Source organism: Suillus clintonianus, assembly GCF_016758775.1.
Source record: "Suillus clintonianus strain FC179 chromosome Unknown DEU56scaffold_3, whole genome shotgun sequence".
Lineage (NCBI taxonomy): Eukaryota > Fungi > Basidiomycota > Agaricomycetes > Boletales > Suillaceae > Suillus > Suillus clintonianus.
In genome coordinates, this window is record NW_024539227.1 from 35,513 (window position 1) to 59,286 (window position 23,774).

The 23,774-nt window shown below is 47.7% G+C and overlaps 11 protein-coding genes and 3 non-coding genes across 14 annotated transcripts; 6 read left to right on the forward strand and 8 right to left on the reverse strand.

Annotated features, from left to right (window-relative positions):
• Positions 1 to 91: 91 nt before the first annotated feature.
• Positions 92 to 2,464, reverse strand: DEU56DRAFT_724352 (acetyl-coenzyme A transporter 1; the record flags this gene model as incomplete). The annotated part of the gene is made up of 15 exons (XM_041347814.1): positions 92 to 129; positions 181 to 342; positions 393 to 458; positions 512 to 569; positions 624 to 699; positions 747 to 1,083; positions 1,138 to 1,216; positions 1,278 to 1,380; positions 1,430 to 1,556; positions 1,607 to 1,621; positions 1,671 to 1,737; positions 1,788 to 2,011; positions 2,057 to 2,072; positions 2,134 to 2,153; positions 2,212 to 2,464. 15 exons carry the CDS (start codon positions 2,462 to 2,464, stop codon positions 92 to 94), a joined length of 1,641 nt encoding a protein of 546 aa, XP_041214621.1.
• Positions 2,465 to 3,894: 1,430 nt separating this feature from the next.
• Positions 3,895 to 5,930, forward strand: DEU56DRAFT_724118 (cytochrome P450; the record flags this gene model as incomplete). Its single annotated transcript, XM_041347805.1, has 11 exons — positions 3,895 to 4,122; positions 4,173 to 4,308; positions 4,359 to 4,407; positions 4,457 to 4,508; positions 4,554 to 4,639; positions 4,693 to 4,979; positions 5,036 to 5,145; positions 5,196 to 5,369; positions 5,421 to 5,635; positions 5,687 to 5,732; positions 5,790 to 5,930. 11 exons carry the CDS (start codon positions 3,895 to 3,897, stop codon positions 5,928 to 5,930), a joined length of 1,524 nt encoding a protein of 507 aa, XP_041214622.1.
• A 710-nt stretch (positions 5,931 to 6,640) lies between these two features.
• DEU56DRAFT_767183 (uncharacterized protein) lies at positions 6,641 to 7,958 on the reverse strand. Its single transcript, XM_041351135.1, has 5 exons — positions 7,785 to 7,958; positions 7,514 to 7,725; positions 7,308 to 7,460; positions 7,109 to 7,255; positions 6,641 to 7,046 (listed from the first exon to the last, which is right to left on the reverse strand). The coding sequence occupies exons 1-5, from the start codon at positions 7,918 to 7,920 to the stop codon at positions 6,876 to 6,878; spliced, it is 819 nt and encodes a 272-aa protein (XP_041214623.1). The 5' UTR covers positions 7,921 to 7,958; the 3' UTR covers positions 6,641 to 6,875.
• Positions 7,912 to 10,945, reverse strand: DEU56DRAFT_846817 (phosphoinositide polyphosphatase). Its single transcript, XM_041355142.1, has 15 exons — positions 10,846 to 10,945; positions 10,693 to 10,793; positions 10,559 to 10,642; positions 10,231 to 10,505; positions 10,156 to 10,181; positions 10,056 to 10,098; positions 9,974 to 10,007; positions 9,614 to 9,927; positions 9,434 to 9,562; positions 9,269 to 9,387; positions 9,010 to 9,221; positions 8,794 to 8,960; positions 8,648 to 8,746; positions 8,530 to 8,596; positions 7,912 to 8,478 (listed from the first exon to the last, which is right to left on the reverse strand). The coding sequence occupies exons 1-15, from the start codon at positions 10,872 to 10,874 to the stop codon at positions 8,171 to 8,173; spliced, it is 2,007 nt and encodes a 668-aa protein (XP_041214624.1). The 5' UTR covers positions 10,875 to 10,945; the 3' UTR covers positions 7,912 to 8,170.
• Position 10,946: 1 nt separating this feature from the next.
• Positions 10,947 to 11,967, forward strand: DEU56DRAFT_767188 (L domain-like protein). The gene is made up of 4 exons (XM_041351136.1): positions 10,947 to 11,065; positions 11,117 to 11,157; positions 11,218 to 11,553; positions 11,615 to 11,967. Exons 1-4 carry the CDS (start codon positions 10,984 to 10,986, stop codon positions 11,900 to 11,902), a joined length of 747 nt encoding a protein of 248 aa, XP_041214625.1. The 5' UTR covers positions 10,947 to 10,983; the 3' UTR covers positions 11,903 to 11,967.
• DEU56DRAFT_304975 (uncharacterized protein) lies at positions 11,610 to 12,951 on the reverse strand. The gene is made up of 6 exons (XM_041345567.1): positions 12,742 to 12,951; positions 12,665 to 12,688; positions 12,587 to 12,610; positions 12,301 to 12,526; positions 12,184 to 12,244; positions 11,610 to 12,130 (listed from the first exon to the last, which is right to left on the reverse strand). Exons 1-6 carry the CDS (start codon positions 12,836 to 12,838, stop codon positions 12,002 to 12,004), a joined length of 561 nt encoding a protein of 186 aa, XP_041214626.1. The 5' UTR covers positions 12,839 to 12,951; the 3' UTR covers positions 11,610 to 12,001.
• Positions 12,952 to 13,079: 128 nt separating this feature from the next.
• Positions 13,080 to 14,513, reverse strand: DEU56DRAFT_724226 (maintenance of mitochondrial structure and function-domain-containing protein; the record flags this gene model as incomplete). Its single annotated transcript, XM_041347809.1, has 9 exons — positions 13,080 to 13,199; positions 13,265 to 13,333; positions 13,413 to 13,513; positions 13,565 to 13,657; positions 13,707 to 13,937; positions 13,990 to 14,082; positions 14,138 to 14,266; positions 14,320 to 14,396; positions 14,449 to 14,513. 9 exons carry the CDS (start codon positions 14,511 to 14,513, stop codon positions 13,080 to 13,082), a joined length of 978 nt encoding a protein of 325 aa, XP_041214627.1.
• A 102-nt stretch (positions 14,514 to 14,615) lies between these two features.
• DEU56DRAFT_t27 lies at positions 14,616 to 14,688 on the reverse strand. The gene has a single exon. It is a non-coding gene; the product is annotated as a tRNA-Thr (tRNA).
• Positions 14,689 to 14,796: 108 nt separating this feature from the next.
• Positions 14,797 to 17,895, forward strand: DEU56DRAFT_767204 (MCM-domain-containing protein). Its single transcript, XM_041351137.1, has 14 exons — positions 14,797 to 14,978; positions 15,030 to 15,156; positions 15,206 to 15,787; positions 15,837 to 16,047; positions 16,101 to 16,246; positions 16,298 to 16,381; positions 16,441 to 16,677; positions 16,733 to 16,816; positions 16,870 to 16,994; positions 17,050 to 17,178; positions 17,229 to 17,568; positions 17,624 to 17,640; positions 17,689 to 17,823; positions 17,859 to 17,895. The coding sequence occupies exons 1-13, from the start codon at positions 14,833 to 14,835 to the stop codon at positions 17,699 to 17,701; spliced, it is 2,241 nt and encodes a 746-aa protein (XP_041214628.1). The 5' UTR covers positions 14,797 to 14,832; the 3' UTR covers positions 17,702 to 17,823; positions 17,859 to 17,895.
• On the forward strand, positions 17,843 to 17,926 carry DEU56DRAFT_t18. The gene has a single exon. It is a non-coding gene; the product is annotated as a tRNA-Lys (tRNA).
• A 261-nt stretch (positions 17,927 to 18,187) lies between these two features.
• DEU56DRAFT_767209 (uncharacterized protein) lies at positions 18,188 to 19,759 on the forward strand (the record flags this gene model as incomplete). Its single annotated transcript, XM_041351138.1, has 5 exons — positions 18,188 to 18,244; positions 18,298 to 18,433; positions 18,493 to 18,852; positions 18,910 to 19,010; positions 19,072 to 19,759. 5 exons carry the CDS (start codon positions 18,188 to 18,190, stop codon positions 19,432 to 19,434), a joined length of 1,017 nt encoding a protein of 338 aa, XP_041214629.1. The 3' UTR covers positions 19,435 to 19,759.
• On the reverse strand, positions 19,663 to 19,765 carry DEU56DRAFT_t26. Its single transcript has one exon. It is a non-coding gene; the product is annotated as a tRNA-Lys (tRNA).
• Positions 19,766 to 19,860: 95 nt separating this feature from the next.
• Positions 19,861 to 22,201, forward strand: DEU56DRAFT_305324 (SprT-like family-domain-containing protein). Its single transcript, XM_041345569.1, has 13 exons — positions 19,861 to 20,068; positions 20,119 to 20,178; positions 20,238 to 20,252; positions 20,305 to 20,550; positions 20,603 to 20,971; positions 21,021 to 21,082; positions 21,136 to 21,235; positions 21,287 to 21,329; positions 21,386 to 21,425; positions 21,478 to 21,499; positions 21,555 to 21,595; positions 21,655 to 21,753; positions 21,805 to 22,201. Exons 1-13 carry the CDS (start codon positions 20,013 to 20,015, stop codon positions 21,978 to 21,980), a joined length of 1,329 nt encoding a protein of 442 aa, XP_041214630.1. The 5' UTR covers positions 19,861 to 20,012; the 3' UTR covers positions 21,981 to 22,201.
• On the reverse strand, positions 21,941 to 23,724 carry DEU56DRAFT_305305 (cytochrome P450). Its single transcript, XM_041345568.1, has 4 exons — positions 23,171 to 23,724; positions 22,967 to 23,114; positions 22,426 to 22,915; positions 21,941 to 22,375 (listed from the first exon to the last, which is right to left on the reverse strand). Exons 1-4 carry the CDS (start codon positions 23,570 to 23,572, stop codon positions 22,096 to 22,098), a joined length of 1,320 nt encoding a protein of 439 aa, XP_041214631.1. The 5' UTR covers positions 23,573 to 23,724; the 3' UTR covers positions 21,941 to 22,095.
• Between the last annotated feature and the right edge of the window lie 50 nt (positions 23,725 to 23,774).

Sequence of the window (23,774 nt, forward strand, 5' to 3'; positions counted from 1 at the left end):
TCAACTTGTGAAACGAACACGAGCTATCTACCACCTAGAATAAGTAACCAACGATCGTCCAAACAAATCCCAGCCCAATTTGCATCCACGCTCACTCTGGGCTAATTCGCCATCTGTACACGGGGAGAGCTAGACAGATACCTCGGTTAAATCCGAAGTGACATTGAGTGTTTCGCCCACCTTGTAGTTTACGTGCAGTGGGAATGATATAAATCATTAGGAACAGCACCCCAAACGTCATGCATATCGCCGAAACGTAGTAGTATCCATCGCGCTCCGTGATGCATCTTCCATCGATTTCAGAACAAAGCTCCTTACCGCGCTCAGAGACGCATTCGGCAGCTGGTTTCGAGTATCAAGCAGCGCCCATGCCATAAAACACTGGTGCCTACCTTTTACAAGCAGCTCAGTCTTCGCTTCCTTCACTTCGCAGTACGCCACGCTAAAGTAATCGACACCTTTGTGGGAGCATTAGTAGCGCTCGATGAATATGGCTGACATGCACCCGGACCTTTCAACACAAAGTACTTCGGCCACGTTCCTCCTAGATTAGTAAACGTGTTGAGTAGCTAAATGGGCATGAGACTATTATCGACAAGTAGGGAAACCTCCAGATTTCATACCGTCATGTAGGTCCCTCCAATGAGAGGATCAGATATTCTGGTGTGGAATGCCGAGATCCCAACGAACTGAATTGTTCTGTGAATAAAATCAGCCTTGCTCAGCACGTCATTGATAGCGCATACGATGCAAGTCCCTGTAGCACCGTGTGGATGATGAGGTAGACGAAAAACCCGTATGAAAGCGGGCGCGTCGGGAACCAGTAGACAATGAGCGTCGACAAAAAGGCAAATGCCAGTCGGGGCCAAAATGCCCATATCCAAGGACGGAGTGGCTTGTCTCCGCTAGACCACTTCGCCGCAAACCAACCTCCCAAGATTTGAAAAGGAAAATCTATGAGGACAACAATAGCGAGGTCTTCACGACCCAAACCCTTCTCAATCATTTTCAAACTAGTGACCGCCTCGTTAGCTTGAAACCCGATTTTTGCGAAGAAGTGCATGATGATGAGCGCCTGGACGTCTGAAAGTTAAGATAAGCCACCAAACCATCCAAAACTGAATCGAATCTATTTACGCTTGAGCTTGCAGATGTTCCATATGGTCTTGTAAACGGATGTAACAGTCATTTCTGATTCGTCTAGTAACTCCTTGCCCTACGAGATGAATCATTTTGTCGTCAATTCTGTTCAAAGACGTTTTTCGATGGACACTCACCTCTGTTTCGAAGAAGGTTAGCCAGAAGGTTACTCCGAAGCACAAGAGGCTGCAAAAACGGAGATATGTGCTTAACTCGAGGCGTGGAATACCCCATCTCTCGCTGCAAATTGTCACTAAATAAGTCGGGACACTGAACACGAACTGCTTACGCGAATGCTTCGCTATTCAGCGCTAGGAAGACGGTGAAAGAGGCGAAGAAGCCTGTGTTCAACCCAATTGTCTGGCATGTAGACGCGTAGGAAAGACTCTCCTGAGAGAGAAGTGTTAAAGCCCATCCTGGATTGATATAAGCATTGACGTGACTGAAAACAAATTAAATAAGGGACCATCAACAGCGATATCTGCAGATCATTTTCAGCGTAAGCAAAGGGGTGCTGCGAATGCACGCACCTTGAGTTGCAGAAAAGAGTACCAGTGAGGTGAATACAAAAGTGAGTTCATATAAATTATCCGCAGGCTGATTGCACGTCAGTGTGGGCGGCTCGAAGTCTAGCAGTCACCGCGTACATTTTCCATCAATCTCCCAACGTTCGATGCTATGTAGAGCATTAAAGAGCCGATTATAAGTTGCATGGGAATTATCCATGATTTTCGACGACCAAGAGAAGGAAAAAAAGTTGAATCAACGATAGGAGACCATAATAGCTTAAGCGAATATGGGTAGTTGGATAATGCGAACACGCCAAGTTGTGAATATGATAGGTGTTCTCGGAGAATGAACGGGACGGAGCCTATGAAATGTCAGAGAGTGAGCAGAACAAAGTGGTGTATCATACCAAGAGCAAGGCCAAGCTGTTCGTGGAATAGTAAGCATCCTTGCCGGTACGATATCCGAGGGGGAGAAACAACTCACAGGAACTCCTTGGATTAAATCTGATGGGAAAGGTCATGTCAACTGGATTGAAAGCTCGGAGATATAACAGTGACCGACAAAGAATAATCAAAAGAGTCATTGCCTTTCTGTCTCTCGAAGACATAGCAGTCGTTTTAGTTCCACCTGCAGAAAATTGCGCGTCACCATCTTGAAGGTTTCGCGCAGCACTCGTTCTTTCCTCTTCGGACAACAAACTTAGCTCGACTTCTTCGAGGTCTGAAGATGATCCTGTAGGTACTCGAGGTAGTATTCGAATGCTGTCCAATGAGGAAGATATGGCTTTTTTGCCAAAAGGCGGTAGTGGGGACATGTCAGTTTCACCGGCGTAGACCTCCACGTTGGCGTTGTTGGACCTGTGGCGTAAGCTGGGAGGATCCTCTGAGGGAGAATTGTTCCGGGGAGCAGACATGCGATATAAGGTCGTCGCTAGCTCGACCGTATTTGCTCGACGTGGGTGATAGAAAGCTGATACTCGTAACAGACTGACACGATCGCGTTGGCCTCAACGCCGGGTCAATTACCAAATTTAGTATATTTCCATAATTACTTAAGTTGCTTTTGAACTTTGCTGGCACTTAAGTCAGTGATATCGTCGTCACAGTCCATTAAACGTGTTTAGCTTGAATAGTCAGTCAACGGCACATCCAAGTACAGATCATGTTCAACATGTTCTCCTCAGCTGCGACATCCATATGTTTTTGGTTTTCGCCACAGCGACTCAACGACAGAATGGCACTTGAACGAGCTCCTCACAGCACTCTACCCTACACGGCCCGGTGTCTTTCACGTGTTCTTTTTGTTCTTGACCTTTCCTGGTCTTCCATGATTGATCTACCCTCGCGAAGTTCACACTCTCGCATGGGTTAACCCATCAGTCGCAAAACAGCATCGTGTATGATACCGCTGTCGGACCTTGTCGGACTGACACCTTGTGCAGCCAGGATCGTTAGGAAGATAGCTATTTGGGCGTACTAGCGATCAATCGATGATCATTAATACTGATGCAGATAATACGTTATAGCTCACTTCGAATTCTGTCTCGGCTCCAGCTGTCCTCAGCTGAAAGGTACTCCAGAATCATTGCCGTAAGGCGGCCAGTTTGTCCCATTCTTTGCTGTGCAACTGACTTTTGATTGTCAGATCGAGTCACGACTGCTTGTACCAGCAAGCCATATACTTGATCCGAATTTTTCCTTGAAAAGCAATCATCATTTCCATTGGGCTAATGACACGACTTTGATGCCCAGTCCGTTGCTAACATGATGATTCAACACGCGCGCATGCGAAATACATATCCGCCCTATCTTCTTCGCGCCCATCACTCTGTTATCCATCATTCCGTATTAGAATCAAATGCGATTCAGTAGACTCGCGGACGGGTACTGCAGCGAGCCAGTGACTGAGCTCATTACGGTGCCTTTTCAATCTTGTCTCGATCGAATGCATCATTTCCTTCTTCGAGTTCTCTCGCAGCTCATCCAATGTCCACGACTTAGATCTAAGTCATCTAATCAGGCAAGGCGTCAATCAGGTGCCAGGACTTGATCAATCGCTGAAAGCATCCAACGCCACGGCGAATGATCATAGTCCGATCGATTTATAATGTTTGCCCAAAACATTACGCGAATTGGTTGTGCCAGGACGCATAAAAAGGTCCTCCTCATTGCATCCCCAATTGTGCCACTGCGATACAGACAACATATCACCCTCCAAGACTCTTCCAAACAGTTGCGCAGGTTCATGTTGTACATCTACCATTTCTCCATTGCTTTCGCTTTCGTATATATATTACGTTTCTTCCAACAGCGACTCTCCTCTCTGTTTGTTCTGCGCCACGTCCCGGGCCCGAAGACTTCCTCCTGGGTGTGGGGCGAAGAAAAGGCCTTGTACTATAACACACCCGGTGCCTTATATCTGGACTGGCACCGCACATACGGCAAGGTTGTGAAGTTTACAGGGGCGTTCGGCGTAGGCACATCTCATTCGAACTTTATCACCTCGCTCATTGTTCTCATCAGCATCAGCTCCTTTCCATCACGGATCCGCACGCGATATCGTTTATTCTAGGAGAGGGCACATACCAGTTTCCTAAGCCAAAAGGCGTCCGTGCCTGGTTTCGTATGCTGCTCGGAGAGGGTATTCTCTGGGTGGAAGGTAATCATTCAATGCAGATCTTAAATTCGCTCACTGATGTATGTGACAAGGCAAAGAAGCTCATGAGAAGCAACGACGCAGTGTTGGCCCAGCATTAAGGTAATAAGCACATTACCTCGGTGGTAACTCTACCCTGACGCAGCTTCAGTCCGCAGTCTGCGCGGAATTTGACTCCGGTATTCTACGAAAATGCTACCAAGGTAAGCTGCATATGTCACATTAGATGCTTCTTGAACTTCTTTCAGATGGTTACTCAATGGCACAAGCTTTTCGATGCCCAACGTAGCGACGAAATCGTGATTGAGATGACCAATTGGGCTGGCCGTTTTGCGTATGTATTGGCAGCAAGTTTATCGTGTGCACTCATTTCAATTTTATATGCAGGTTGGACACAGTTGGACGAGCAACATTGGCGTACGACTTTGACTGCCTTCGAGGCCAACCACACGCTCTCGCAGAAACCCTAGACGGCTTGACGAATTACGAAAAATCGTTTACCTCATTTTACATGAAAGCTCTTTTTTGGTTATTACCATCTATCTTGCATCTTGGCAAGAAAGGACAGATGATCAGAAAAACCCGAAAAGAGCTTGGAGATCTTGCTACGAATATCTTGAAGGATGCGGAAGCTGTCAGTGATCCGAACAGTAAGACGCTGATGTCACTGATGCGTATGATTCTAAATTGTTCGAAGATCATTACTTCACTGACACGATGATTTACACAGTGCGAGCTGATAAAGCCGCTGCCGTTGTACGTATGGATGAAGAGCAAGTTGCAGCGCAGATGCGAACTATCATATCAGCTGGTTATGAACCAGTTTCCGCCACGATTGCTGTACGTTCACTTGGGCTGGTTTCAAAAATCTAACTGACAGTGTCCCCCAGTGGCTGTTCTTTGAACTTGGCATGAATCCGAAATGGCAGCAAGCAATCCGTGATGAAGTTTCAACTGCTGGAGACCCCACATTTGACGAACTCAACAATTCCTACCCTCTTCTCGACGCATTTTTCCTGGAGACACTTCGCCTTCATCCACCTGTTCTCGAAAATCATCATGAGGTAAGGTCAAAAGCAGGCAGCCGAAAGATTTACTAAAGTTTGTTCGGGTAGGCTGCTGAAACCATCAGCATCCCTCTTTCGGAACCCGTAGCAGGGTCTGGTGATCTTCACCTCGTCATTCCGAAGGGCACAATCATCTCATTACCTGTCAATGTGATTCAAAAGGACAAGTTAATATGGGGATTTGACGCGGACGACTTCCGACCAGAACGCTGGCTCCACCACGGTACCAGGACCAGTCGCGAGTTATTGGCTTTTAGTGTTGGGTAAGTGCACCACTGCTGTGGTGCTATGTTTCTTTTGCTAACCCCTGACAGTCCCAGGGGCTGCCTCGGGCGAAACTTTGCGGCTGCCGAAATAAAGGTAAACGTTGATGTTGTCCGTCCTTGAATACCCCCATCTGATCATGACGTATCGAAGGCTCTGACAGTGACTCTGCTCCGGCACTTTGCATTCTCTTGTCCACACGAGATGGAGGCTTTTCAGAGTTTTGTCATTCGTCCCCGAGTCAAGGGAGAAGGTTCGAGCTCGCTACCACTTACGGTTCACAGAATATTGTGACAAAGTCAGTTGATCAAGCTCTTGGGCACGTTTTGCAACACCAACTTTGTATTGTACCTAGATGTAATATTGCGCTTTTAGAACTGCAACTTTTGTTACCTTGCAAGGACGCCAATTTTTTTATTATCTAGTACATCAGACGTCCCCGACTCCCACAGAGTGAGGAGGGAAGCAAACGGCCATTTTTCTACATACAAAAGTTTGGCCGACTGCTCAAACCTCTGGTCATGCAATTCCGGGCCAGCATGTACAGTTTTTCGATCTTTCTTTGGCCGGACCAAATACCTAGTGTAAATTAAAAACGCCCAAGTTCATAACATCTCACTGCAGCAAGTACTAGTGCAGCAATAATACATGTAGACATGCTTGGATACCATGTATGTTGCACGCTTGTTTCACGCCTTTGGTGGTTGGGGTGGAAGTGGCAACTACCCGGTATTGAACTTGGCGCATGTCATAACTCCTAAGTATCAATATTATGCGGAGTACTACGAACCATGCCAGCTTGGTCGTGACTAGCTCATTAACCATATCATTCCGCAGGTGCCTAGAAGGTATCTTAGTAGAACGGTGTGCCTAGGGGTACCTTCCGATTTTGGCGTGTAGCCTTCAGTAATGAATGTTGCCAAACATTGGTTATTGAGGAACGCACTTGGAACGCTGCAAAGGGCATCAACTCATCTGCGTTCATTCACACATTGGAATGTCGGAAGTCATCATACGACATGCACACTGCGGGCCTGTATGTGTTTGCCCACCACACGGCATATGCATTCACTTTTACATGTCGAAATGCAATAGATACAACAGAGATCACTCAAGAAAGCCACGCGAGAATGGGTGTTACTGTAAGCATCCACGAGTGTGGAATAAGCCAATAAGACAGTCAAGCTGAGCAGCTGACAAGACCATAAATACGTATCTCGAATAGATGGTGGTAAAAATCTATTCCTTCTTTTGCTTTTTCGCCCTTGGTTTCTCCAAATCGATTTCTTCAGCATCGTCATCGTCATCTTCACTGTCTTCATCCTCAGAATCAAGCTCGTCACCAGCGACATTACCCATGAAATAATCCGTGGCCTCAGAGAAAATTTCATTGGCAATTTGCGTGCCAATCTAGAAAAAGATGTCAAGTTTGTCAAGTTAAGCATATGTGGCGACTGGCTGAAACCACTCACTTCAAAGGGGTCATCTGCCATCTCAAAGAAGTTGAAGAAGCTGCCAGCTTCTGCGGGCATATCATCATCATCCCCATCCACCTCAGCCACACGGGGGTGGAGTTTGGTCAGAGCATTCTCAGGATCCTTCCAATGAATTGGAGTTGCCTACCACAAAATTAGAGGTGTGATTCCGTGAGGACGGACGGACGTCACTTACAGAAGGCTGGACATCACGGGCCCAAGAGAACTCGAGCATAGAGTCAGTGATGCCATCAGCATCAGGATTTTCGTCCGAAGCGGCGGGTGGAGGTACATATTTGTACTCCTTTTTCAAGACAGAGTCAGTGAAGTATGGGTTTGCCTTGAAAAACTGTTATGACAATTTAGTGTTAACTATCGTGGCGCATTTCAGCAATGACGCACGAATTCGATAGTGTAGCATCGTGGCTCCTTAGGATCACGAACGATCCATAAATCTTCAAGGTAGCTCAGCGCAAGTTGATCAATAGTGTGTTGTGCATGAAAAGATATCATGGTGTTGTTCATGAGAGCCACAGGCCAAAATTTCTCTATTGATTTAGCGACAGCACGGCGTTTTTCATAGACTGGGTTTAGTTTTTGCATAGCCTGACGCTCTTGGAGGTTGTCAATTTGTGTGTTACACTTTCTGTGGGCCATACACTGGAAAGCTCACCTATGATAAGTTCGACGCGTTGGATGTCTTTTTGAATGTCCTGGAGTTTTTGAGCATCTTCATCGTTGAGTTCAACATTTGCCAGAGGATTTTTCTCGACGTCGGCGCCAGGGGAAGCGCGTTTTTTGCCAGACATAGTGAGGAGAGGACACAGGAGGATGACGCTCCAGACATATGCTAGCTAGCGTGACGCGCCACAGCGGAGTTTGGATTCTGTCTAGCGGCGCCAAAATGGGAAATTTTCCAGGCAACATGATCGAGGCCATCAGCCAATTAAAATCGTGAAGTTTCCTCGAAAGAGGTGAGGACGTGTGCAATGTGCATGAAGAAGGGGAAATATATAATTTCAGCCTGAATCACAAGTGGTGATAACTCAGTAACGGGCCTCAATCTACTCTCTTCTTCGTCCCCTCTTCCATCCCACTGACCGTCAAAGCTCTCTTACGCCCGTTTAAGAGTAGCTTGGCCCCAAAGCCATCCGATTGACCAGAAAGATCCAGCTTCTGAGCTAGAGGACCAGTGAGACCCTTCCCGTTGTGAGCTGAGCGAAATCCTGGTCCTTCATAGTTGATGATATCCGTAGGGGGGATAAGCCGGGGCCACGAGACATACTCAATGCCATGCACCATCATGAACATGACAGCCAATGAAGCGATCACGAACCACAGCATGAAGTAATACAATAGCGAGTAGTCTACGACTACCAGTCAGCGAGTTGCGCTAAGTGCTGTAGATTTTAGCTCACCTGATGTCCTTGGCAGAGTAAGTCCGGCGCAGATCATGAAAAGCGCGAACGACAATATGTAAGGAATCTGAAGGAGAAAATTCAACACTGAGCCGTTCCAATTACCGGACAAACGTACTGATCGGATAATTAATGGTCGCGTGTCAGCTATCAAGGATACAGCTGTGACTGGATTCTTCTGAGGAGTCCAAGCTCCAGTAACAAGGTCAAATCCATCCTGTAAATCTGTCAGGGTAGCGAAGTCAAACTCTGGGATACACGGACTTGTCTAGCGCCGTCGAAATGATTGTTCTTGATGTATCGCATGACGCTCTTGTATCCATCTTGAAGAATACCTATAGTCGTACGCTTATTTGTACGAGTGAAATCTGTCTTGAGTGCCCCAGAGCCTGCATATGCCTTCGAGATTAAGTCCGCATGATCGGCCCACACTAAACAGCATGAGTATGGGGTATGACGAGACTGCAGCGACGGCCTTACTCTCGCGGAAACCTCTGATCAATGCTTCAAAGTCGTCCAGTTCCTCATTATCTGACAGCACGCCAGTGGCTTTCAATTGTTGATTAAGCATCCATTTTGCCAGAGATGATTGAACTATGTTCGTCCGATCCAGATTATCCATACAATTTGTCCTCATCACGCCTGTCTGGATTTGCACGGCCTTATCCTGGGCCGTGTCGAGGTGGAAGTATCTGTGTCTACATTAGTAAGAAAACTCTTGAGAATTGCTTGTTCGTACCCTTGCTGAACGAGGTCCTCCTGCATCTTCTCGATGAGAACACTGATACGATCCCATCGCATGTGTTTACACTCGTTGTGGAAGTCGAAGTATTGATACTTCACTTCTGGGATTTCAACCTAAAATACGTCAATATGATGCGGAGGCGGGGCAACGATAACCTACTTGGGAAATGGCGTGTTCGTAGGCATCCTTTACCGGTTGCTCGTAACCCTTTTGATTCACTAGGTTGACGAGACTCTGACTGCCATATTGTGAAACTTGCTCCCGAAGGTGGAGCTTGATCATGTCAACCTATGAGGGGTCAAAACAATGACACCCATCAGAAACGAAAGGTAAAATTACCGTCTCCTGAAGATCCATGACCTGCAAATCAGGCCTATATCTGAGAGTGTTGACCTCGGCCCAGAAGACCGGCACGCTGCCTCTAATCTGAGTAAAGCTCAGTTTATGCGTTAGATTCTCCGCAAGTGACAAGCGCCCCGCAGCTTTCTCGTCGATTAGGAGAATTTGCTCGGTCTCGTTAAAGTTGGCAACGTGGCCTTCATGGTCGATGCCACGACGGAAGTACCTTGTGCCTGCGCGATAGCGCGACCGTCGACTGATGAGGCAAAGCTGAATGCGGTGTCCATGGATATATACAGTGCGCATGTCGAACGCTGGTGGCCATCAACGATAAGCAGAAAAACCGGGGCGTGCACTTACTGCCATAGATAATTGGGAGAATGTAAGGACTGAGCTGTATAAATCCTGAGATGCATACTAAAACTCGAGAGAAGCGACTCACATCATGTGCGATGTCTGTGTCTGTGAGTCTAGACTGCAAAAATCTGTGAGAAGTTGTGAATGTCAATATGCACATCCGCACGACTAGATGAGCAACCAACTTGTTCCAGAAAAACCTGTCGTCAGTCTAATACTCGGTCAGCCCCATGACTTCACATGCATGCGTCACCACTCACCACCTCCCATAAGGCCTTTCTCTCTTCGTTGTCCCGGTCTTGCCATTGTACTTGGAGTCTCCTCGACAAGTCCCAGCCGTAGCTGAATAAGAAGTGTCCACCGAGGAGATGCGACCGAACTAATCCCAACAAGTGTCCCTCTACGGGGTGCGCCGGATTCTGGACAGAGACATTTGGATTTAGAGGCAGGATGTCAAAGTCAGCCGCGCGGTATATGTCGTGACCCATGAGGCGTGCACGGTGTTCACGACCTGTCATTACAATCACATACTCCGCTATGATATGGATCGGTATATGTAAAGCGGGCTTTGGAAGTCGCAACACGCACAAAGAGCCAGTGAAATCATCCCTAAGATCCCGTATATTGTCTTGACGTATCTCGAGGCGGTAAAAGGGACAGGTGTGTTCGGGGCTGAGCAGAATCATATTTAGCTGTAATATCACAGATTTCAAGCAGCTCACCATTGAGTACTATATCACCAGTTGCCCTGTGAATGGTGAGAGACTGCGCTCCAATGGGTTCCACGGGGACAAAGGTGTAGGCATCCTGCCCGTCAATAAATCTGCGAACAAAACATCAGCAGAAAAATTATTTTAGTGGACGGCGAATCGCACAGATTCAGTCTCTGGTATATGGGCTTCATGGTGGTCAGGAAGTAATGTGTTGACCGCGTCGCGTCTACGTGTTGTGCTGTTTCCTCGTTGTCTGAGTCTGAAACGCAGCGTGCACCTCAACGCTTGACTAGAGCTGTCATGGTCAAGCTCACTCCCGAGCTGCTCGCGCAGGCCCCGTCTGCACTCAACCCCATAAAGGAGCGGCAGCTCGATCTACGAGGTGAGCTCGTAAAAATCAATTGCATCTCACCATGTTCATATCATTCCAAAGGCTACAAAATCCCCACTATTGAAAACCTCGGTGTGACCAGGGTACGAACATTGGCCTCATGCATAATCTGGCATCGATCTAATAACTTACATTTGGATTAGGACCAGCACGATGCTATAGATTTCACTGATAATTCGATCACCGTGCTGGGCAATCTGCCCTTGCTCAAACGACTACGAACGCTCCTTCTTGCCAACAACCGAGTTGCTTCAATTTCACCCTCGATTCACCTTTCAGTTCCCAATCTAACAACTCTTGTCCTGACTGGTAACAGTGTCGTTGAGCTTGGCGATCTTGAGCCTCTCAAGGATGTCAAAGGATTGAAGTACCTTGCCCTGTTGGGCAACCCTGTGAGGGAAAAGAAATGGTATCGCGAGTGGCTTGCGTGGAGAATACCATCGCTGAGAGTTCTGGATTTTCAGAGGATTCGCGATAAGGTGCGCCCACGACGTTCGAAACTCAGCGCGGTCGATAGCTCAGCACATTCGCACCTTTCAGGAGCGGGAGGCGGGAAAGTCTTTGTTCCTCACGGCAGAAGGCTTACCTACTGCCCTTGCAACGACGATATCCACAACTGTATCGAAGCAGGGTTCAAAAGCGGCCGTCACTCTTGACGAGCCCAAGCCAGCGGCGCTGTCAGGGAAGGCAGGTCGGCTGATGTCAAAAGAAGACGCCGAGAAGGTCAAACTGGCCATCGCAAAGGCAACCTCCATCGAGGAAATCAGGAGGCTGGAGAGAAGTTTGAGAGAGGGATACATGCCATCCATGGAGTCTGTAGGTGCATGACTGTACTGCTTAGAACTGTATTTTTGCGTAATATCTACTTTGGCTGTTTAGAGCCACACGGCTGCTCCTCGGACTGATTTATGATTTACGGAGAGTACTTCACAACCCGTAGCTTCCAATCCACAAGCCGTGAAAGGTCAAGGCAATGACGGCGCCCAAGTTGGCCAGCGAGCTGATGCCATGTAACATTCCAAACTTCGCACTCAAGGCCTTCATTTGGTCGGAAACCTACAAATATTTAGTCAGTACCTTTTATGATCGAAAAAATAGCAAGAGCTTACTCCGGGATCATTGTAGTTTTTGCCTTCTTCTTTCTCCAGCTTGTGTCGCTGGAACATAGTGCTGTTGCGTACACACGGATTCAGTACCTGGGATTATCAGAACTACGTTCCACCTGCCTACTAGTCATCGGCCCGACAACCAATTGGTTGCACCCCTGTAGCACTATGACACTTCCGAGCACATATGCCTGTGCAACATCAGCCCTAGTAGGACTGGTGACGTTGGCAAGAAGTCCAGGATGAGCATATGCCCAAAGCCCCAACAAAGCCGAGGAGAGTACAATCGAGGAAGAAAAGTAGACTGGGAAAGTCTTGTGCTGAAGAGCGCCGAACTGGTGTCTAGCTGTTTCAACGAAGCAGTCTGATTATTGACAGCGGGTACTCGTTAACTGGAAAGACGAACGCAAGGCCCGCAAAGCAATTATTCCTGTACGCTTGTCCGTCAGAGAGGCAGGTATATGATGAATATAAAGTCTCATACCTCCAAAGAATGACACCCACACAGCTGGATTTGTCTTAGATCAAATGGAGACGTATGGCGGAAACAATTCTACTTACACATCCCGTAGAGCCAGCCATAGCCTAGAAGGTAAACACCTTTAGGCGACAGCATACCAAGGAGGGAGGCTGATGATAAAGTTTCGCTGTGTGCCATGGTTAGCTAAGGAACAGAGCTGGTGTGTGTGAGAGGGTGAACTTGAAAGTGGAGTCTCAGGAGTCAGTCGTACGTGGCAGAGTTAGTAAAGAATCCCGAGTCAGTCCGAGCCAATAACATACCAATACATTTTATACGAGCTCCAGTAAAAACAGATCATCCTCCAAGTATGATCCGTGAGTATTCTGTGCTGAGTAGGGAAGGGATACACAATACGTGGCACAGTACTTTCTTCAAGTAACTAAGAGTGCATCGCCCAATCCCCTGGCATCATCCCTTGTCTGCCCATCCCCCTCCTCCTTACATTTATAGCGCGATCGTCCCGCGATCCTCCTGTGAGTACAATGTGCTTGTCGACAAGCTATATGGCAAGCGCCCATGTTGATCAAAACTAAATCGGGAAACTGGCAGTTGGAGACCACTCACGTCATTCAAAACGTTTGTCGATTTCGTAAGCGATGAGAGAAATGCAGTGAGCTGGACGTCTTCATACTCCTGCATGACGTATCAAAGTGAGTAAGGTGGACATCGAACAGAGATACATAGCAGGATGTCAAGTAGAGAAGGTACCCACAGTGTTGAATTCGTCGCGGAAGCCCTTGTTCTCACTGGCCGGTAGCGAGGCAATTAAGGCAGACAAAGATCGAAGGGTTGTATGATCTGTCGGAACTTGGCCTGCGTACAAAAGTCTATGTACTGAATTTCAAGTTGGCACATACAACGTACCTGCGATCACGTTTGTCACATACTGCACAAGAACCAATATTCGCTCATGTAACATTTTGACTGCTGCCCGCTGAGCCTGAAGATGCGATTCGACTGCAGAGAGGACGATGAGGTGTACGAGTAGAAGGAACAATCCACCCACGGCTGGTACTTCCGCCGCCGCCCTTGGCTGTCCAATCGACAGCAATGCGCTCGGCTTCCCCGGTCTCTACCTTGTACGGAGCCTCTATGAACACAGAACGTGTCTTCTTGTCCCTTATTTCAATGGTGGGCTCATAAGCCTTGAAAGGAAGTGTCTGCCCAGTGATATCAGATGATGATGTAGTTATCGTCGAGGGTTGTAGGACGAGCAGGAGTGGCGTGGAACAGTACCCTGTAAACTACGGGCCATAAACTTCACAAATAAGAGGTCTGGAAGAATGGACATGCCTGCTCATGTAACACGATGTGACGAGAGGTTGGTACAGGAGATACCGTGTACCATCCAATGAACTCTAAAGAGGGGAACACCTGTTTATCTTCGGCAAGGAAATGTTTCGGCCAGCGAGGACACGGATAACATGGAAGACTTACACTGATCTCGCCTAGATATCAAAAAGTCGTGATCTACAAGGTCATCGCTACCATCTTCTGTAGCAAGTTCGAATGTGTTTACAATATCGACTTCTCGACCATTCTGGGTGCCTAGCAATGCGCCAAGCACTGATCGTTCTACTGTCAGCGACAGGTGACGAGAATGAGAGAAATGAACACACCAAAAGGTGAATTGGACCGAGTCTGAAGCTTTAGTCTCGTCAAGTGTTCGGAGATGTTCAGGATGGGCAGGGGATGTCTAGACGTCAACGTCAACGTTATTAACAATGTCAGAAAGAAAGTAGACTGACAGCGACAAGGACAATCCAGACGTTGTGCTAGAGGGAAGGACTACCGATTGCTCGTCTGTATCCATATGCGAAGTCATGATGGACGGTGAGATTCACGAGTGTCCACTGCCACTGTCACAGTACCTTGGATGAATGATCCAGACAAAATAATAGGAGGACAAAAATATTTCCCATTAGCCGACTTGAACGACTGACCTCGTCATTACTAGTGACGCGCTCTACCAACTGAGCTAAACGGGATTCAATATTCACTCTAATCAAGCATGTATATTCATCACACATCAAGGTGTCGCGTATCTGTCGGCCCTAAATGATCATATGCCTCGCGTCCACCATATTCAATGATTCATTTATTGAAGGTACTCCGTTCTGTTTCACTCACCAATGTCAGGTTTCGACGGAAATCATGTGTTCACCGTCTCGGTCCATGACCCACCAGCCGCTGCATCTCCTGACTCTCCATCCCAAACAGAGAAACTTCTTTTAGAGTTTTTATTGCAATATCGCGTCGGAGGCGAATTCATCTACAGGTCGGTTTTATTATCTACTGAGTATCTAACAGTTATTCAATAAGATTGCAGAGATCAGCTCCGTGCAAACTTGCTCCTCAAGCAGTACCAGCTTGAGGTGGATCTTCGTCACGTCGGATTGTATAATGATGAGCTGGCGCATGCAATTCAGGACAGACCGGCAGATATCTTGCCACTGGTAAGTACAATTCGCGTGTTCTTGCACTTGAAGCTCACAACAGGCACAGTTTGAGAATGCGGCCACCAAAGCAGCTCGTACCATCCTATTCCCGCTAGCTGGTGGCTCTGACGAGCGCGCAGAGGCTGCTCTCCAATCAATCCCCAGAGTCCAAATCACCATCAAATCTGGCCTCCAGATGCAACGTGTTCGCGACCTGACGGCAAACACAATGAACAAGTTGGTCCGTATACCAGGAATCGTTATTTCCGCTTCTGTCCTTTCCTCGCGAGCAACAAAGCTCCATCTTCAATGTCGTGCTTGTCGGTCCACAAAAGTTGTATATCCTGCCGGCGGCCTTGGAGGACTGGGTAATGGATCGGATCGAGGTCTACCAAGAGTCTGTGATGCACCAGAGCTGGAGAACCAGAAGAAGGATTGTCCATTGGACCCCTACATCATCGTTCATACGAAGTCGGCATTTGTTGATCAACAGACTCTGAAATTGCAAGAGGCACCAGACATGGTTCCAGTCGGTGAACTTCCACGGCACATGCTCCTCTCTGCCGATCGATACCTAACCGGCAAGGTTGTACCTGGCTCGCGGATAGTCGCGACTGGAATTTATTCTACTTTCAATTCTGCAAAGAACGTGAGTATTACCTCAATCTCCCCCTGATACACATATAAAATCATCACAGAAATCTGCTGGCCCTGCTGCACTTCGACAACCTTATCTCCGTCTTGTTCATATCGAAATGTCCTCACCTACTGCCGGTGGCGGCGCCTCAAATCCTTTTGGGGTGCAATTCACTCCTGAAGAGGAGGAGGAATTTGGCGAAATGGCACGCAGCGAAGGTTTCTATGAACGTTTTTCTAAGAGTGTTGGTCCAAGTATTTATGGCAGCCTCGGTTCGTTGTGAACTGTGAACTGGTTTTTCAATCCGCACTCATTGCCTTTGCAGACATTAAGAAAGCGATCACCTGTCTGCTCTTTGGTGGCTCTAAGAAGGTCTTACCAGATGGTATGCGGTTGAGAGGTGATATCAACGTTCTTTTGCTTGGAGACCCAGGTACAGCAAAGAGTCAACTGCTCAAGTTTGTCGAGAAGGTATTCAATGCACTGATCCCCCGCTAAATGCCTTCTCATTGCATCCTGCAGGTTGCGCCGATTGCCGTATATACCTCAGGGAAGGGTTCTAGCGCAGCTGGATTAACAGCCGTTGTCCAGCGGGACCCAGTCTCCGTAAGTGCCAACTCCCTCCCAGAAAATCTTGCTCTTTGTCTTAACTTTCTCCGTCACAGCGCGAGTTCTATCTCGAGGGAGGCGCCATGGTTCTCGCAGATACTGGGGTTGTCTGTATTGATGAATTTGACAAAATGCGTGATGAAGATCGGGTTGCCATTCATGAAGCTATGGAACAACAAACTATTTCGATAGCCAAGGCTGGTATCACGACAGTGCTCAACTCCCGAACAAGTGTCCTTGCAGCAGCAAATCCTGTTTGGGGACGATATGACGAGGGTCGGAGCCCCGGCGAGGTATTCTGCTCCGTTACAATGTTTTCCACCTTGCTGAAATCCACATCGTGACTAGAACATCGACTTTCAAACAACCATCTTGTCCCGTTTTGATATGATTTTCATAGTCAAAGACGAGCATAACGAACAGCGAGATCGTGTCAGTGTCCACTTCGTTTATCCTACACCTTTTACTCACAACCGACAATTTAGATGATTGCCAAGCACGTAATGAACATCCACATGAACCGGCCGAATCAGAATACAGACGACAATGGAGAAGCTGTTGGCGAAATCGACATCGATAAAATGAAGCGGTATATTTCGTATTGCAAGAGGTTTGATGTCTTCCCCATTGCTGCAAGCCAATCAAACTGACTGTGTGGTTTTCAGCAAATGCGCACCGCGGTTATCTCCAGATGCTCAAGAGATGCTTAGCAGTCATTTTGTCAGTCTTCGGAAGCAGGTTCAGCAAGTGGAACGCGATAATGACGAACGGAGTTCAATTCCGATAACAATCCGGTGGGTATTCATCGCCCGATGAACTGCTGTCGAGATTGACACTTTTGCAGTCAACTAGAAGCCATCATCCGAATATCAGAATCGCTTGCCAAAATGACATTATCACCGACCGTTCAGAATCACCATGTCGAGGAAGCCATCCGGCTTTTTAAGTTCTCAACCATGGACGCTGTCTCGGCGGGATCCGTTGACGGCATGTCCCGCGGCGAGTTGAATGACGAGATGACGCGGATAGAGAAGGAACTGCGCAGACGTCTTCCCGTGGGTTGGAGCACGAGCTATCAAAGTCTAGTAAGGGAATTTGTAACGCAGCAGGGCTACTCGAGTCATGCACTGGAACGGACACTATTCATCCTTGAGAAGAGGGAGGTGGTACGCTTCTCTGGTCAGGTAAGAATTCTACCTTGGGCCACATAAATTAGGTGATAACCCCTTTGCATTACAGAAAAAGGTCGTGCATCGGTAGGTTGTCTGTTTTGATGTTAGTACTTGACTTGATAATTCCCACAGGGTCGGTGTTTGATGTGTTGTACGAATGATGTTATCCATTCGCTGTTTGCTTTGAATATTGTACTCGATGTCCCTAGGCCTGTAGATAATGTCAATAATCTCTTGACTTTTCATACATCCCGTTGATAGAGGTAGGTTTGGAAGTTATAACATCGCCCGCCTAGCTCAATCGGATAGAGCGTCAGACTCTTATGACTAGGCGATCTGAAGGCTGCGAGTTCGACCCTCGCGGTGGGCTAATAGTTTTTTGCACGTTTTGCTTCATGGAGATCTCGACCTTCCTATTGACTATTAATACATAGTACTTGCTTGTTGTATCTATATCATCATCGATCCATCAGTCTCTGTCCGAGAATGTGGAAAGCATTCTGTCGACAACCAGGCGTGAAGAAACGCGTTTGTATTCACGGTTTCGCTTTCTGAATCATTCAATGGCCTAGTACGGGCACTTCCTCTCGTAGCTCCATCTGCATTCCTTCCAGATCGCACTTACTCAAAAATGGCCCCACTCACAACCAGAACAATTCCAAAGAGTACTAAGATGCATTCAAAAGTCGTCTGTATCATCCATCTCGGGTTCATCATTCCCCAGTACTCACTCATGCCCAGGTCATCATAGGCTCAGGTCCTGCAGGACACACCGCCGCTGTATACCTTGCGCGCGCAAACCTCAACCCTGTCCTCTTCGAGGGCTTTATGGCAAACGGTTTCGCTGCTGGTGGTCAGCTAACCACGACCACAGATGGTACGTGCTACACGTCCCATCCCACCCGTGTCTTCATCACATCTCTTCTCTCACCCCAGTCGAGAACTACCCCGGCTTCCCATCTGGTATCCTTGGTCCCGAGCTCATGGACAACTTCCGCGAGCAGTCCATTCGCTTCGGCACGCAGATCATCACAGAGACCGTTTCCAAGATCGATCTATCTGCACGCCCGTTCCGTTACTGGCGAGAGAGCCAGGAACACGAGGAACCAGAAACTGCGGACACGATCATCATCGCCACAGGTGCGAGCGCGAAGAGGCTAGGACTCAAGGGCGAGGCCACATACTGGCAAAGCGGCATCAGCGCATGCGCAGTCTGCGATGGCGCCGTACCTATTTTCAGGAATCAACCGCTAGCTGTCATCGGTGGTGGTGATTCTGCAGCAGAAGAAGCCACCTGTAAGATCTCTCAATTCTCCTCTCATATCATACATGAAACAAGAATCACACCAACAGATCTGACAAAATACGGCTCCCACGTCTATGTTCTCGTCCGCCGTAGAGAACTCCGTGCTTCTAAAATCATGGCCAAACGCCTCATGAATCACCCCAAGATAGTACGTCTCCCACTCTCGTCATACCCCCTTGCCACTAACTACCTTTCACGCATTTCCACAGTCCATCATGTGGGACACCGTCGCAACCGAATGCCAGGGTGACGGCGACCTCCTCAACAACCTCCGCATCAAAAACGTAACGACAGGCGAAGAGCGCGATCTCCCCGTGCGGGGACTCTTCTATGCAATCGGACATGAGCCAGCTACATCCATCGTGCGCTCGCAGCTGCAAACGGACCTCGACGGGTATATAATCACTGTCCCTGGAACGACTCAGACGAGTGTCAAGGGTGTGTTTGCTGCTGGCGATGTGCAGGATAAGAGGTATAGACAGGCTATTACTAGTGCGGGGAGCGGGTGTATGGCTGCGCTTGAGGCGGAGAGGCTTATTGCGGAAGAGGAGGAGGGTGTAGAAGAGGATTAAAAGGTCAGGAATCTAAATATGTATACCACTGCAATGATTTTCACCACATGAAAGTATATGCCCGACGGTTGAATTCGTGTAGTTCTTCGATCAGATATTAATATACATATACAGTCGGAACCAGTCAACTGTAAAGTTTGTTATAGAAGACGGAACTGCAAAAATGAATCGGAAGGAGCATCAAGAGTACTAGGGGGAATAATATCTTCAAAACTTGACAAAAACATTAGCCCACCGCGAGGGTCGAACTCGCAGCCTTCAGATCACCGCCTTGCACAAACTTGTACAATTCGTAAAAGTCTGACGCTCTATCCGATTGAGCTAGGCGGGCCTTACGATGAGGCACCAAGAAAGTATAATATGTCGTTAGCAGCCAACAGGTCTCATTTAGATGCACGTGATGAAGTTGACATTGTCACGGGGAACAAGCGCGTCTCGAGGTCGCGAGTCGCATGTACATTGTCCAAAGCAATTTTACCTGGCCACTCGTGAGTTTCAAGCATTTTTACGCTGATCTACTACCCGTATATCGATAGACCAATCGTGCTATCTGCTTTTCCCCTCGGTGCTTAGGATCGATGACTCGGAGGCTCAGTCCAGAGGTGATATCGGATAGTGAGGAAGAGAGACTAAGGTGTGTGGCCTTCTCGTGAAAATCACTCTTTGACGTTGAATTACACATAGAAGGTGTCAATCTGTCTCACTTGAAGTCATTGAAATATCCTCGGACGACGATGACAACTCGTAAGACTTTATGGCATAGACATATACCAAAACATATTCACGTGTTCTTACTTGTTCAGACTCACAACAGATGGGTAAGTGTATTACACAGTTCACCATGATATCAGACACTTGATGAAGCTACAGTGCTCGACAGGCTCAGAATACTCATGCTATCACAGGCTCATTTCGTGAACCTGAAATCATCGAGTTGACAGACAGCGATACCTATGATACGTCCTCCGACTTTCCGGACAAATTAACTGATCTTGTCAAGAGCCCTACCAAAGTACTGCCGGGTATCATGAGGGAACCTGTGGCTCAGCGCCCGAAAGACTTTTTGTCACTTTATGCTGATGACAGCGACGCAGACGATGGTTCCATTCTCGTTCTGTAAGCCTATACCCACTAATGCTGATATCCGGGCTCAACATTAACCGGACAGGAACGAGCCTCGAAGTACACGCAAACCCATTCGCCGTGCTCGGATATCCACTGTCAAAGAAACCATTCCCTCCTTCCCAATTACTCGCTATGACGATGGGTCATCTCACTCGCATTCCTCTGGAGAGAATACGAGGCAGGCTGACATTCCTCGGGCAGTCTTGGGCAGCATAACGCCACGGACAAATAAACCGCCCCCCAGGATCTCTTCGCGGGGGAAAGCGGAGGAGTCCGCACGTCGCGAGAAATATGCTGAACAGCTCTTTGGAGAGCTTAATGGTACAATATTCAATGATGGTCTTCCCCGGGAGACGAAGTTGCATTGGAACAAGCGCCTCTTAACCACCGCGGGAAGGGCCAGGTGGCACAGGTACCTAGTAATTATGCTACATCTCCTACAAGGCTCATCTTGATGACAGGTCTAGAGATGGTGTTCAGAAGACAGAGATCGAGCTGGCCGCCAAGATTTTGGATTGTGATGGTGGAGAGGTCTTTGTTTCTGCTCTACGATGCCCCTGATTTGCGTGCTCTTAGAACGGATACGAAATACTTTGTCGCATGAAATGTGCCATCTAGCGTGCTGGATCATCAATGGCGACCCGAAAGAAGGTCATGGCCCAGCCTTCAAAGCTTGGTAGGTCCCCGCATTCATTTTGCATTTACTGTTCGTCTGATTGTTTACTAGGGCCCACAAAGTGATGACCAAGCGACCAGAAATCGAAATCACGGTAGGCGGCACAGACGCCATTGCAAAGTAATTGGTTTCTGACGGCCGTAATCCCAGACAAAACACAACTATGAAATTTCATACCCATTTGAATGGAGTAAGTCTGAGATTCTGTTTCAACCAAGCGCCACTTTGTTAATTTTACGAAGAATGCGAAAAGTGTTCAAAAGTGTAAGTTGAGTTTTGGCCCAGCACCAGCGTCCAATGTCTGAGAATCTGGAACTAGATATGGGCGATATAGCAAATCTATCAGACCAGATGAATGCGGTACGCTGCTCCCAAATACACTTTCCACATCACATATAAGTTCACTGTGTTTGCCCTAGTGTGTGGTGTTTGTAAGGTTGGAAAGCTTGTCCCCCTCTTCGTGCAAAGAGCACCCAGGACTCCAAAGATCAGCAGGATGGCAACTGCTCTGCCTCAAGGTGAAATCAGCCTTGGTACTGGATATTGTTAAACTCACGGAGTTCTTGTAGGTTCCCCTCGTCCTGTCGCGGCTCTCGAAGAAACAAGGCAGGTCCCGGCCAACACTACGATGTATATCATATCATCAGACGATGAGGTGAATATATTGGTCGGCGCCATCAACAAAGTAACTCTCCACGATGACGAGACCCTACCACGAGAATGTAGTCCATCATTTAGCCCATGATTATCTACCCGTTCCTTTGATTCGTCGGACCAGATGAATACTTTAGGTTACAATAAGGATACACTACGATAGGTTTTACCACAACAATGTCTCGGAATGTACCCATCTACAAATATCAAAGATTTACTCGTCCGATCTTTATAGGTAGCCGTGTGCCAAATTCATATTGATCAAACACATACGGCCGTGTCAGAATCGCGTTGAACTTTTGTATATCCGCAGCGGGCTCAAAAACAAAATGAGGGATGAGAGTCGCAAGGAATATCTTGGTTTGCAACATTGAGAACTTCCAGCCTGGACAAGCGTGTGGACCGAATGAGAATGTCATCAAGTTCGCGATTCCTGGATGCGAGGGAGCTCGTGCGGTGTGAGGCAGAGAAACCCAGCGATCAGGGCTGCAAGGTTTTTTTTAGGACAGCGGCGTAACGAGGAAGATTACACTTACTTGAATATTCTTGCATCCTTGCCCCAGATGTCAGTGCTAAAGTTTGAAGCCTCGATGGGAATGTGCACATAAGAGCCTTTGCGGATATGGATGGTCTCGCCCGGGTGAATAATTGTACCATTACGGAGAACTATGGGTGAAGATATTGGGATATTGTCATCACGAGTGGCAACTCGCATTGTACCGTGCACGGGAGGGCACAGACGCAGTGTTTCGCGGACCACTGCGTCGAGGAAAGGAAGCCCGTCGATGGCTTCTGAGTGTGACTGTGCAGAATACCCTGTCATTGAATTGGATGCACAAGGAGACAGCGAGCCTAATTCGGTGCGTAGACGACCTTGGACATTAGGGTGGAGGGAAAGGAGGTGGATGCACCAGGACATGGTAAGAGCTGTAGAGTCAGAGCCGGCAAAAAGGAATGTTGAGAGTTGGGCTAGAAGGTCTGCGTCAGAAAGTCGCCCAGAAACATCCACCGATAGGTTTGATTTGACTACAGGTGAAATGTCAGATCCAGTTTACAAACAGTTGCGTGAGCACTGACTGAGTAGACTAAGAATGTCTTTTTCTTTGATCTCGCTCGCATTCGCTTTTTCAGCAAGAATGGCTGATTTCTTGCTTTGAATGAGCCGTTGACCAGCTTCGCTAATTGTGCGCTGACTTTGCTTTGTGACGCGAGTGGCTTCATTAGGCTGCGACGAGGACAAGGTATCAGTCAATTGTCCGCCAAACTGATGATATCACTGACAAATATCTTCTCGATGATCGGGAAATAAAGCTGGACGAGTTCTCGCAATTTGGGACCCTTGTCAGCGAGCCTGAACATATCTCTGTAGGCTAAGTAGACTTCTTCTGATTCATGTTGGAGAGAATGAAAGTGGTAGTCAAAGCCTGCCAAACCCATCACGTCGAATGTTGCACGGGAGAACCAGTGAGCGACGTCGATCACTGCCTCAGCAAAAGAAGGAGAAGAAGAGGAAGGTGGTGCAGGAAGGGGAGGGAATCTCGCATCCTCGATTAATGTGGGAGAAGACGCGAAACTCTCCCATTTGTCCCGTAATTCTTCAGCTTTCTGAAAGAATATGGGAGTCATGGCTTTGATCGATTGTGTTGAGAAGGCCGGTGCAATTAACTTCCTCTGCGGGACCATATTAATATTGTTTCTTCAGATATCAAGTGCTGTTCTCACTAAAGTTTTGTGCTCGGCACCTTCCATGGCAAAGATACCTTGTATTCAACTGCTTAGAATTCGCAAGGGCCCTCCGGGCATTCCTGTACCCACAATTCGCTGTGTAGTTTTGTGTTGTCATCATCTCTTTCGGACTATGTGAGGTGAAGTACGCTAAGAATGC

Coding starts and splice junctions, on each gene's coding strand:
- DEU56DRAFT_767183 (XM_041351135.1), bottom strand. CDS start 7,920: ATGTCTGGCAAAAAACGCGCTTCCCCTGGCGCCGACGTCGAGAAAAAT. Junction 7,461..7,513: donor GATGCTACACTATCGAATTC/GTGCGTCATTGC, acceptor TTGTCATAACAG/TTTTTCAAGGCAAACCCATA. Junction 7,047..7,108: donor TGGCAGATGACCCCTTTGAA/GTGAGTGGTTTC, acceptor ATCTTTTTCTAG/ATTGGCACGCAAATTGCCAA.
- DEU56DRAFT_846817 (XM_041355142.1), bottom strand. CDS start 10,874: ATGAAGCCCATATACCAGAGACTGAATCT. Junction 10,099..10,155: donor GACAGGTTTTTCTGGAACAA/GTTGGTTGCTCA, acceptor AACTTCTCACAG/ATTTTTGCAGTCTAGACTCA. Junction 9,222..9,268: donor GAGGACCTCGTTCAGCAAGG/GTACGAACAAGC, acceptor ATGTAGACACAG/ATACTTCCACCTCGACACGG.
- DEU56DRAFT_767188 (XM_041351136.1), top strand. CDS start 10,984: ATGGTCAAGCTCACTCCCGAGCTGCTCGCGCAGGCCCCGTCTGCACTC. Junction 11,158..11,217: donor AAAACCTCGGTGTGACCAGG/GTACGAACATTG, acceptor CATTTGGATTAG/GACCAGCACGATGCTATAGA. Junction 11,554..11,614: donor TTCAGAGGATTCGCGATAAG/GTGCGCCCACGA, acceptor CGCACCTTTCAG/GAGCGGGAGGCGGGAAAGTC.
- DEU56DRAFT_304975 (XM_041345567.1), bottom strand. CDS start 12,838: ATGGCACACAGCGAAACTTTATCATCAGCCTCCCTCCTTGGTATGCTG. Junction 12,611..12,664: donor GTGGGTGTCATTCTTTGGAG/GTATGAGACTTT, acceptor ACAAGCGTACAG/GAATAATTGCTTTGCGGGCC. Junction 12,131..12,183: donor AAAACTACAATGATCCCGGA/GTAAGCTCTTGC, acceptor AAATATTTGTAG/GTTTCCGACCAAATGAAGGC.
- DEU56DRAFT_767204 (XM_041351137.1), top strand. CDS start 14,833: ATGTCAGGTTTCGACGGAAATCATGTGTTCACCGTCTCGGTCCATGAC. Junction 16,995..17,049: donor TATATTTCGTATTGCAAGAG/GTTTGATGTCTT, acceptor TGTGGTTTTCAG/CAAATGCGCACCGCGGTTAT. Junction 17,179..17,228: donor TCAATTCCGATAACAATCCG/GTGGGTATTCAT, acceptor ACACTTTTGCAG/TCAACTAGAAGCCATCATCC.
- DEU56DRAFT_305324 (XM_041345569.1), top strand. CDS start 20,013: ATGACTCGGAGGCTCAGTCCAGAGGTGATATCGGATAGTGAGGAAGAG. Junction 21,083..21,135: donor CAAGATTTTGGATTGTGATG/GTGGAGAGGTCT, acceptor GCGTGCTCTTAG/AACGGATACGAAATACTTTG. Junction 21,236..21,286: donor GGCCCAGCCTTCAAAGCTTG/GTAGGTCCCCGC, acceptor ATTGTTTACTAG/GGCCCACAAAGTGATGACCA.
- DEU56DRAFT_305305 (XM_041345568.1), bottom strand. CDS start 23,572: ATGGTCCCGCAGAGGAAGTTAATTGCACCGGCCTTCTCAACACAATCG. Junction 23,115..23,170: donor CGATCATCGAGAAGATATTT/GTCAGTGATATC, acceptor TCCTCGTCGCAG/CCTAATGAAGCCACTCGCGT. Junction 22,916..22,966: donor AGACATTCTTAGTCTACTCA/GTCAGTGCTCAC, acceptor TTTCACCTGTAG/TCAAATCAAACCTATCGGTG.